This window comes from Cariama cristata, unplaced genomic scaffold (assembly GCF_000690535.1).
Source record: "Cariama cristata isolate BGI_N322 unplaced genomic scaffold, ASM69053v1 scaffold14823, whole genome shotgun sequence".
NCBI classification, from domain to species: Eukaryota; Metazoa; Chordata; class Aves; order Cariamiformes; family Cariamidae; genus Cariama; species Cariama cristata.
Window position 1 is genome coordinate 3,758 of NW_009606786.1, and position 11,740 is coordinate 15,497.

At 56.4% G+C, this 11,740-nt stretch overlaps 1 protein-coding gene across 1 annotated transcript in view; it reads left to right on the forward strand.

The window, feature by feature from the left end:
• The window catches only part of LOC104158764 (metabotropic glutamate receptor 4-like), a gene marked incomplete at its 5' end in the record, with an annotated part of 17,871 nt that overhangs the window by 2,654 nt on the left and 3,477 nt on the right, over nucleotides 1-11,740 (forward strand). The window contains 4 exon segments of the mRNA XM_009696494.1: nucleotides 3,288-3,488; nucleotides 4,373-4,509; nucleotides 5,078-6,013; nucleotides 11,720-11,740. Of these exon segments, the coding sequence (XP_009694796.1) occupies nucleotides 3,288-3,488; nucleotides 4,373-4,509; nucleotides 5,078-6,013; nucleotides 11,720-11,740 (1,295 nt within the window).

Below are 11,740 nucleotides of genomic sequence, written 5' to 3' on the forward strand. Positions count from 1 at the left end.
CCAGCCGCTGCTTCGTTAATAATCCACACACGTGAGGATGCAGAGGGGGAAGTGCTGGGGTGCTGCAAGTGGAGATGGAGAAGCCACTGGGTTTGCCAAGGTGGTGGGGTGGCAAGGGCAGGAGGACAGGGCACGGCTCAGGGCTGCGTCCCCCCACCTGCCACCCACACGGGGATGGCAGGATGCTCTCAGACCCTACGGGCTACTCCTTTTCCAGGAGAGCTAATTAACGGCCTTCGTTTAGCAGGGCTGGATGGTAACTCTGCTTTGAAGCAGGGCTGGGGATTTCTTTGTGTGCTCACCTCCGCCCGACCAGGCTGTGGATAGAGGCAGAGCAGCAACGTAGGCGGTGAGGAGAGGAGCTTGTGTTTGACTTTCCTTCTTTATTTGTGATTCCTCATATTCTTTTCCCTTTCTGTTTTGCTTCTCTCCAGTCTCTTCGTAATATGGGGTTGGTTTCTTTTATGGCACTGGCTGTTTTCCAGCACAGCGTGCCCCAGCCAGGCCAACGGGGGAGGATTTGCACTGCTCGCCTGGTAGTTAAGATGATAAAAGGCTCCTGTTGACCGAGGCTGGGTCTGAGCGGGCAGGGGCATCCCGGCCATGCTCTGCTCGGCTTCCCTTCAGATCCACCGCCTGCCCAAACGGGCACTGCCAGCCTCAGTGCCAGGGCAGCTCAAGCCCTCGTTGCAGAGAGATGTTTGCAGTGAGCATCCCTTGTCGGGGGACAGTCCCTGCTCCCCGGATGGGCTGACCCAGCCCCAAAACACGGCGATGGGTGCTGGGTGCTTCTGCCAGCACCCATGAGATTCAGAGATTCAGAGGCAATACCATCCCCCAGTTCTCCGGAGCAGCACTGTGAGCAATTTTGATTAACTCCTGCCGAAAGCCGGTGCTGGCGATGTGATGGGAATTGATGCTAATCCCGTTTCATCCGCCGCTTGAGAAGATAGCTGCGTCCGTCCTCCGAGGGGTGCCCGTGGAGGCTCATCACACACTTGAAAATTAATTATCAGTCCTGTAGAACGATGCACGACCCTGCTATTATAATCAGCAGGGTTACATCCCTTTTGTGCACCTAATCTACTGCGAGTTTGGCGGAGATTTATTGTCTCCATGTCAGGAACTAGCCTCGGCTTTCTGCTCCGCGTTGTCCCCTCTGTGCACCAGCCTAATTCCCGTCTGCAAAATGTGCCCGACGACAGCCCCGGGGACATCTCCTTATCTGCAACAGCTCAGCTTTGGCACCGGGGCCGGCTTCTCCCACCGTGCCGGGCTGATGCTGCTCACTGCAAGCCAGAGGGATGTTTGGGAGGCAAATCCAGCCTCCGCAGCCTGTGTTATCACAGCGGGTTGTATTTTACTTGCTGGGACCTGTGTGGGATTTGAGGTGCCTGCTAGGAAGCTGAGAAGCCGGGAAGGGATGAGTCCTGGGTCTCGTGTGTCCCCTGGGCTCAGTACCCTCTGCAGGGTGTCAGGAGGGTGCCGGGGGTGGCTGTGGGGCTGGGATATCTGCACAGGCTCAGCTCCCCCGGACAGTCTGTTACACTCTTTTTTTTTTTTTAATAGGTAATTATCTTGACAAGATAGAGTGGCTTGTCTGCGCCTTGAGAGATGAATGCGGGGAAAGGCCCGAAGTTGAGGGAGAAGATTAATAGCTCTTGTCAATAATGTGGAAGAAAGGATAACTTGACGGGTTTCACATGAGTAATCTCTACGTAGTCCAAAAGTGTTTTTATAACTTTGAAGGATGGGCTATAAATTCGCCTCCTTGATATCATCTTTTCTTGTTGGTCAGTTCGCTATCAATTTGCTTTAGCGTCTTGTCGGTGGCACGTTGCGCTCTGTCCCAGCGTGGGGACCTCTGGGTGCGTGGCTCTCGGGGCCGTCCCCGCTCAGCGGAGATTTACTCTGCATCCAGCGCTGCCTTCGTCCCACTTTCCTGCAGCGGGAAAGGGCGGGATCAGCAACCGCTGCTTGCTCGTGCCTTTTCTGTCCCCATCTGCATGGGCTATCTGCCCCGGTCCCCTGCGGTCCCTATAAATCCCTACCTTGCATCAGGGAGCATCTTGTGCCCAGTGGAGCCAGAATTCATTTTGGACACCCTTGCATAGCTTTCTAGGATGCCTCTCGCCTCGCCAGAGGCTGAAGGCCATGCCTTTGGCTCCCTGAGAAACCCTCCTTCCCTTTTGCTGTCGCCGAAGGAGCTGTGGCCTGGCGGGGTGCCCGGCCGTGCTGCAGAGGCTGTGATGGAGGTGCAGAGGCCGTGGCTCTCTGTTGCGGTGTTGCCCCTTGGGAGACAATTTCTTAGCTGTAATTAACAGTGTGCTACATTAATCGGTGTCTTTTGCTAAATGATTAACGTGTTTCTAGTCCCATTAAGGGCGGTTATGACAGGAAAGGCAGGCAGCTGTTGTTGGTAATTACCAGATCCTTGCAGGATCCTGCAAGCTTGGATGGCCGGAGAGGCTGCAAAGGGCTGTGGGGTCAGCAGGGTGGGAGGGTGGCGGGGGGGGACGAGGGGAGCAGGGTGACAGGAGGCTTTGGGAATGAGATGGAGGACACGCAGCCAGTGATGGATACTGCCTGGGCAGTTTCTTGGCGCGGCTGATAGAGCCGGAGCTGGTGGGAGCTCCTGGCAAGATGAAGGAGGTCAGCCCATGGGGGTGAGGATGGGACGTGGGTCACAGCCCAGCCCACACCCCACTCAGGGACCTGGGGACCTGGGAGTGCAGTGATGTCCCGTGGCAGTGGGATGTGACATCCCAAGTGCTCTTGGAAGCACCACTGGGTGCCCGCACCCACACTTTGAGAACTACGTTACAGGGAGCTTGGCTGGGGATTTCCCCAGTGAATGTGTTACTTGGCTGCACGTCACCCTCCTCCTGCCCGCAGAGGCCAGCTCATGTACCCCAAACCTTCCCGGCATGCTGCTCGGAGGGGCTGGGGTGAGAGCCGCCGTGTCCCCCCGACTGTCCCCCCCGACCCCTCCGGCCGAGGGACACACAAGGAGGACTTGCAGCTGGCGGAGCAGCTCGAGCCCTGAGCCCCGGCAGTGCAGACACAGCCGATGCCTTGGGCTGGCCCTGGGAAATACATCTGCAACGTGGGGCTTGTTTTGGGAGGAGGCTGGTGGTGTCTGAGATGTGTTTCTGCCCTGCTGCTCCTTCCTGGTAGCATAAGCTTCCCCCTAGGAAAGAGATGCCCCGGCTGGCTGATGGGTTTGCGGTTTTGGGAATGGCTGGGATAGCAGGGAGATGGCAGCCCTGCTTTATGTCTATCTGCAGACCGAGAGCGGATCGGCCAGGACTCCTCATACGAGCAGGAGGGCAAGGTTCAATTTGTCATCGATGCCGTCTATGCCATGGGGCACGCTCTGCACAACATGCACAAGAACCTGTGCCCCGGCAAGGTGGGGCTGTGCCCCAGGATGGACCCGGTGGATGGCGTGGAGCTGCTCAAGTACATCCGCAACGTCAACTTCTCAGGTCTGTCCGGCCCCGGGGCGGTGGGGAGGAACGGCCCCATGGGGCTGGGTGTCTCAGCTTGTCCCCTGTTATGGGTCACACAGCAGCACCCACAATTTATTCGTGTTACCATTGGGCACCCGACACACTACAAACGCTGGGCGCAGAGACGGGGTGGTTTTGCAGCAGGTCAGCAGACAAGGAGGTGTGAGCTTCCACATCTGGGAGCCTTTGGAGAGTAACCCGGTGGCAATCCTGCCCTCACCCTCCCGTCCTGCCCAGCCTCTCCCCTCGCCCGCTCCCCCGCCGCCTCCTCGCATCACGGCTGGCAGAGGTCCCACTGAATCACGCTGCCATGTCCTCATCTGTCTTCAGATCTCCTCTGGAAATGCATCTTTTCCTCTGCTCTGTCTCCTTAATAAACATTTTCTGTCTTGTCCTCCTTATTACTTCTATTTATCTCCACTCCGTGATCTCCTCTGCAGTGTCTCTTTTATTTATTTTTCCCTCTTGCTTGATTTTTCTCTTCCTTCCTTTCATTAGTGTTTATCTGCACAGTTCACTTGATTTAACTTTAAAGCTGCTTTTTCCCCTTTTCTTAAAAGAAGCAGTAAACCAGCTGTTGTAACAGCGCTCGGTGCCTGGCATCGCTCTGGCTCTGGTTGGGGGGTTGATACCATAAGGTCCCTGCACCAGCTTGGGTTTGGGGTTGGTTTTTTTTCCCCCAATTTCTTCCTCCACCCTGTGCCCATGCTGGCATTGTCCTGGCAGCTTGCAGCACTCCCAGCCACGAGAAACCCCACACCAAAAGGGGAAGCATCAAACCAGAGCCCCCTTCAACACCATCACCCAGGGTGCCCCATGCTGCTGGGTGCCGTGGGTGCTGAGCCCTCCCTCTCTTGCAGGCATTGCTGGGACTCCCGTGACGTTCAACGAGAATGGAGATGCGCCGGGGCGTTACGACATCTACCAGTACCAGATCAGGAACTCCACTCCTGAGTACAAAGTCATCGGGCAATGGACCGACCACCTCCACCTAAAAGTAAGACTGGGGGCTGGCTGGTGCCCGCAGCGTGGCCATGCAGGGTCCGTGCTGAAGGGGAGGTCCTGCAGATTTCTTCTGCACCCATCAAGGCCACGTAGGGTGTAGCAAACCCAGCTGGGAGCTAGGGAGCCCATGGGTGCAAAGTTAGGCAGCCAAAGTTGGGGGAGGGTGTCCCGCAGGTACACACTTGTGGTTCAGCCACGGTGACCTACCATCAGTGTGTGTGTGTGACCGTATCCCACGGGCTCTGGGCATCTGACTTGGCAGCTCTGATAAGGGAAGAAGAAGTCAGAACAGAGCAGAGGGCATTTTCCCAGGGAAGGGGGAACTTTGGTTTGGGTTTCTGCTGTTGAATCTTCCCAAAAGGCTGATGGAGGGCTTCACTGCCCCCCTGTCCCTGTGCTGGGTGGGGCTGGGATCCTTCACGGGGTGTACTGATGGGGCGAGGGGCAGGATCCGGGCAACGCTGCCGCCAGCAGAGTCGGGGCATCCCCCCGTGCCCCAGGGATGCTCGGCAGATGCCCAGCTCGAGCATCAGTGGAGCTGTTATGGTGTCACCCCACAGGTGGAGAGCATGCTGTGGCCGGGAGGCGGGAGCCAGCTCCCCAGCTCCATCTGCAGCCTGCCCTGCAAGCCGGGCGAGAGGAAGAAGTTGGTGAAGGGCATTCCCTGCTGCTGGCACTGCGAGCGCTGTGACGGCTACCAGTACCAGCTGGATGAGTTCCACTGCAAGCGGTGCCACTTCAACGAGCGGCCCAACGAGAACCACACCAGCTGCACCCCCATCCCCATCATCAAGCTGGAGTGGAGCTCGCCCTGGGCCGTGGTCCCCGTCTTCATTGCCATCGTGGGCATCATCGCCACCCTCTTCGTGGTGGTCACCTTCGTGCGCTACAACGATACGCCCATCGTCAAGGCGTCAGGGCGGGAGCTGAGCTACGTCCTGCTGACGGGCATCTTTCTCTGCTACGCCACCACCTTCCTCATGATTGCCGAGCCTGACTTGAGCACTTGCTCCTTGCGACGCATCTTCCTTGGGCTCGGCATGAGCATCAGCTACGCCGCCCTGCTCACCAAAACCAACCGCATCTACCGCATTTTTGAGCAGGGCAAGAAGTCGGTGAGTGCCCCCCGGTTCATCAGCCCCGCTTCCCAGCTGGTCATCACCTTCAGCCTCATCTCACTGCAGCTCGTGGGCGTCTGCATCTGGTTCATCGTGGACCCGTCCCACTCTGTCATTGACTACGAGGACCAGCGGACTACAAACCCCCACTTTGCTCGGGGCATCCTCAAATGTGATATTTCGGACCTCTCCCTCATCTGTTTGCTTGGGTACAGCATGCTTCTCATGGTTACCTGCACTGTGTATGCTATTAAGACCCGCGGGGTCCCGGAGACCTTTAATGAAGCCAAACCCATCGGGTTCACCATGTACACTACTTGCATTGTGTGGTTAGCCTTCATCCCTATATTTTTTGGGACGTCGCAGTCAGCGGAAAAGGTAAGGGAGGAGGGGCGAGGGCTGGCTGGTGGCCCCGTGGGCTGCGAGGAAGGGGGCTGAGAGAGGCTGACATGTCCTAAGCAAGGAGGGGAGCTTCTCTGCGGTCCTGCCAACTTGGGAATCATGGTGGGAAGAGCTGGTTTGCAAACCTCTTGCTCTACTGGGAAGCAGTGACTTTCCTGTTTCATTTCCTCCCTCTCCCTCTGGTTTTCTGTGCCCTCTTGGCCCCGCAGCCCCTCTCCGGACCGGGTAGCGGTGGGCAGCACAGGCTGCTGCTCCGTTGGGCTGGGGGAGGATGAGTCCCCAGGGCAGATCCATGTCCCCAGTGTCATGAGCACCATTTCTGCGTGGAAAAGGGACCGAGCGCTGCCCAGCCAGCCCCTTTTCCCAGTGCTGAGTCAGTGATGGATGCTGGAGAGATGGAGCTGCCCGTTGAAACTCCCGAGAACTGGAAGCAATGGAGGGCAAGGGCAAAGGAGAGGGAGCGGAGCAATCCCACGGCACGTCCCCTCCCTTGCTGGGGCCCATGGCAGCTTGTGGCTTCTCGCTCCATTACCGTTTCGCTGTGGTTTTAATTAACACCTGTGTGTTTGGCAACGCGGCACTGACGACAAATTGCTGGGCTGGGCTGTGGCGGGCAGGGTGGCATCGGGCTGCGGGGGGAGCAGAGTGGCGGAGGGGTTTGGGGAGCGAGCATCCCCTGCGACTCTGAATGTGACTTTGCACACAGTGTAGACGAGGCCAGGCCAGATAATCCTAGAGGTGGATTTGTGCTGTGAAACAACCTGTCTGTCTGTCCTCCTCCCCGTCCTCGGCTCCTGGAGGGTGGTCCTGGTGCCAGTACCCACGGGACCGAGGCCAGCCTGGATGAAGCTCCCTGTTCAAGTGAGAGGGAGTGAGAACAAAGAAGAAAAAAATCTCATGAATGAGACCCAAATCCCCTTTGCCTGCCAGCCAAAACAAGAATCGCATTTATGTTAAATGCAAACAGCTCACGCCTGCCAGCCCAGAGCTGCCTGTGACAAATAAACCTCGGTGTTGCTATTCCCTGGAAATCCCCGGGGTGACCCGCTGCCCGGATTCCCTCTCTGGACCCACCACGACTGGGATAATTTCCCCCGAGCGCGTTGCCCATGATGCTGAGCTGCTGACGCCACGGCTTTTGGAAACGCCTATTGCCAAAGGGAACAGGGGGGCTTTCCTGAGAGGTCTTTTCCTGTGGACACCAGAGTTTCAGACGTGTCCCGGAGAGCTGTCTCTGCGCTGAGCATCAAACCCCAGAGCCTGTGGAGACCGGGTCTGCACAGGCACTTTTAACCTTGGCTCAACCAAAAAGTCTCTACCGAGCCAGCCCGCACCGCCTGGAAGTGTGAAGGAGAATTAAAGGAAATAAATGGAGCCTTTTGCAGCATTTCCATTTTGATGAGATGGCAGGGGAGATACTAACAAGAAAGCAGGTTTTTTAAGAAATTATTGCAAAACAAAAGCTCCCTTAAAGCCTCTTTAATGTGCTCGGCATACTGTGGGTAATAAAGATGGAAATGATAATGATTGTAGATTATGCGCAAGGTTGCTCACCTCTTCACTGCAGCTTGTCATGGGATAATTTAGGGCTGCCGAAAGCTGGCTGTCAAGCAGCAATTCGACAATAGGCTGTGCCTCACTTCGGGGGCTTGTAATGTGCAGGGCTTCTCTGTTATTAGGCTGCTAACAAGCTGATTAGAGGCGGAAAAAGTGATGTTCCCAACTCCCCTTGGACACAGCTCTCTTTCTCAAAGCCTGCCGCTGCCACGGCATCCGCTGAGCAATCCCAGGAGGGGGTTGTGGTGTTCCAGCTTGGCCGTGCCGCTGTGGGATGTGAGCTCTGGGCATCTCCAGGCTGTGACTGAAGGGCGATGGATGCGCTCAAAGGGGAGCCACAGGAATCGGGTGCTCGGTTCTGCCTTGATGTTTTAGCTGCTGGTTTGCAGTCTTGGGAAGAAAAAGGTCAAAAAGGTGTCGTTACGCAGCCAGCACAGAGTATCTGGCTGTGAGCATGTCCTTGGAATAGAAACTGGGAGTGTTGCCATTGGCATCACCCCGCAGTGGTGCTGGTGCTGACAGGGGTGCTCAGCATGGCATCCTCAGGTCACTGCGGGGAGGGATCCCCTCGCCTTCGCCCCGTTGCTGCCAGGACCGAGGCCCTGTTGGGCTCCGTGGTGGGTCAGCACACCTGGGAAAAGAAAAGCCAGGAGCATCGCCCGGGCCGTTGTTCTCCCCACAGAGCACGGCTGGAGTTTTACTCGAGTCCCGAGGATGCCACGGGGCAGACCCCCACCTCCAAATGCCGCCTGGCACCTCTGCCCCAACCCCATCTGAGGCTGTGGCCGAGGCTGGCTCGTGGTCCGGAGTAGCTGAATAAAAAACATCTGCATTTTTATTTTATTTTGCTTTGCCTTGTGCCTACAACTTTGCATGGAGGTGGCATATTATTATAACAAGTCCCCCAAGCCTTTTCTCAAAAGAACCTCTTATCCCTGCCGATCCCAGCGGATTACAGAAATAGCAATAACAGAGGATCTAAAGAAAGAGACAATTTCCTGCGCTGATAAGGCGGCAGCTGAACAGTGGTGTCATTGTCTGGTTCTCTGTTTATCACATTTTCTTTCAGCGAGGGAAAAGAGGGAGAGAAGAAGGAAGGAGAAGGACCGTCCAGTGGTTTCTTTAGCAGTGCTGGATGAGGGTTGAGCGGGTTTTCCCTTCCCCAGCACCCGCGGCAGTGCAAAATCTCTTGTAGCTGGGCCAGGCATGGATTTAGAGGCAGAGGGTTGCCAATTAATGGCAGAGGTTTACTTTGGGACAAACACACGCTGTGCAGGGCTGTACCTTGAGCCTGGGCTGCTCCCCTGGGGCAGAACGGGCTCATCCAGCCCTGGGGCAAAGGCTGAGCACAGTGCTGGGCTTGGGGAACTTGTGCTGGGTCATTTAGGGTTGCTGCGGTCCCTCGACGTGGCGTCATCATCCTGAGTCAGAGACAGGCTGTGTTCTTTGATCCTATCCACGAGGCAGCGGATGCTGCTGAACTGGGAGCCGTATCTTCTTTGATGACTGCAGCGCACACCTCAAAGGGCTCTGGAGGAAGCTCAAGTGCCATTAATGGAAGGGCAAAGTGGGGTCCTGGGTTGGAAACCAATTAACAGAGGAGGAACCGAAATCGTGAGAAATGGTCATTTTTTGATGTGGCAAAAAGGTTAACTGTGCCGTGCTTCGTGGCTGTGCTTTGACTCCAGGCTGAAAATATTTCTCCCTGAGCTGAAAAGGGGCTTGCTGCGGCGTGATGCGAAGCTGTTGAGGTTAGCGTGGGCTGCAGGAAACGGGGCTGTTTCTGGCAAATGCATCATTGGGGTGAAGGTAGCCACGGTGGCCCTGTGAGACCCCCGAAAGTGCTGCAGGGGTTTGAGGAGGGCTAAGAGATGCGGGGGAGCATGGAGACCCTGGAGGTGGTGTCACCCGGGGTCTTGGTGGAGGGGAGTCCCTGGCAGCGCTGGGAGATGGAGCCCCGACCCCGGCACGTAGGGGGAAGCATGCACGGAGATGTCTTGTCTGAGCTCAAGCTCAGCTGCTCTTCGCTGAAACGCCTCCGAGTCCCGAGGCATGGGTGGGAGTCGCTGCAGGGGCAGGAATATGGAAATTGCTGGATCGAAAAGTGAGGCTCCTCTGAAAGGCATCTGCTGAGGACCGGGAGGGTGGGCAGGCGGGGGAGCCCGGGGGGGTGAAGGGCTGCTAAGCCTCAGCTGTGCCCCTCGGGGTGTCACGCTGGTGCTGAGCAGAGCTCTGCTGGTCCCCGGGACAGGGGTTGGCATGCCTGGACTTGGTGTCGCGATGCTGTCCTTATTCCCAGCAAGTCCAGGACACCTGCGGCAAAGTCTGCAGAGTTGGAGTGGGGCTAAAAAAAATACAAAAAGGAAGGGGAAAAAAAAAAAAAGCACAGATATTCTGGCACGGAGATATGTTTTGACTTTCCGTGATGAAATGACATTTTTATTTCCAAAAACTGCCTAGATTGACTCTGCGTGCATATAGAGAGAAGGTGGAACAAACAAACCGGTGCATGTGACAGCAAGAGGTTTTATTCTGAGGACAAACGAAACTTTTCAGTTGACTCAGAATAAGCTTTGTTGTTTTTTTTCTTTTGGTTTGAGTCAGAACACTTTGGTCCCATGAGTTTGTTTTCTTTCCATGGTCACATCTGGGACCCGCAGGTCCTGGGCTGGGATGACAGCCCCAGCCGGGAGCTGTTGCCTCCTGCCAGCTCTCACTCGTGGGATGGAGCTGCCTCCATGCACCTTCTCCCCAGGGAGCTGTGTAGAGCTTCTGTGCTCAGCTTCTGTCCCCAATCACCTGTTTTGCTCTATTGACTCCAGAAAATGAGCCCCCAAGTTAAGTGTGTACAGCTGGAGAGGTGGGGACCCCCTGCCCTGGCTGATGCTGCAGCCCTCGGGCTTCCCCTGGCTCCTCCAGGTCCTGCCACCCTGCACGGCACTAAATCCCATGCGTGAAACAACTGTAGAAGAAAGCCCGGACATCAGGCTGCGACTGAGCCATGGGATAAAGTTCAGAAACTGCCTTAAGCCTCCTTCTAAAACTTTTTTAGCAACCTGCAAAACAGCCCTGGTATCAGAGCACAGCTGGAAAAGACAAAAATGTGCGTGCAAAGGGACCCGAAGATCCAGAGCCCTCTCCCTGCTCAGCCCGGAGAGACCCAGCACGTGAGCTACGTGGTGGAGGAGACGATGCTGGAGAGGATGGAGCCCTGTGCCGGGAGTAGGGATGCTGATGGAGCAGGGATGTTCATGGAGGGACTTGCCTGCCCGGCCTCCCGTGTTTCTCGGGGGCAAGAGGTGGGGATGGGCGGAGGGAGGGGGTCTCTTTGCCTCCCATTGCCGCCTGCTTCAGATGCCCCCGGCTGGTGAGGAGCCTGCCAAAAGCTTTCCATAGAAAAATGGATTATTCTACAGTCAGATTAATGGGCTTTCATTTTGCAAAACATCTGTCACTGTTAGTCCTGGACAGTAAGCGTGAAATTAGTTTTGACTGCAGAAAGGCAACGTCGGTGTGTAATATGTGACTTACATGACAACGGCCCAGGGAGCCAGCTGGGAATGGGAATTACCTGTTGAAGGGAGATGGGGGAGCGGGGGCTACCCCAGGCCGGGCGCTGCAAGTGGGTGTCCTTGCTGTCCCCATCACCGCAGCATCGGAGCTCCTGCCCTGCGGCTGGTGGAGTGTGCTGTGAGTGCTGGGGAGGAGAGAGGGAGGGTGAAGAGGGTGCGGGGCCTCCGTCTCTGGTGAAGTTTTTGAGTTGGGGTGCTGGCGGGTTGCTGCCGGAGCATGCATGAGTGCTGGGAGGGCTGGGCACAGGGAGGCTGTGCCAGGGCCCCGAAATGCGGGTCAGGGCAGCGGCACAGCCTCCCCATCTTTGCGGGTGGAGAAACAGCAAAAGTGAGCCAAAGGCCTCGCTGGGGGCACCTTGGCCCACGCAACAAGTCAAGGCTGATGTTTAGGACCCAGTACTGCCAACATTTCCAACCCTGGCTCCCCACTCTTTCATTTAGTGAACCCCAACATTTCCATGTTCCCCTGTTTCCTCTCCTCCTTTCCCAGTTGATGCTTTCTGGATCCTACAGAGCCGTGGTGGGTCTCAGCTCGTGCCCTTGTATCTTGCAGATGTACATCCAGACCACGACG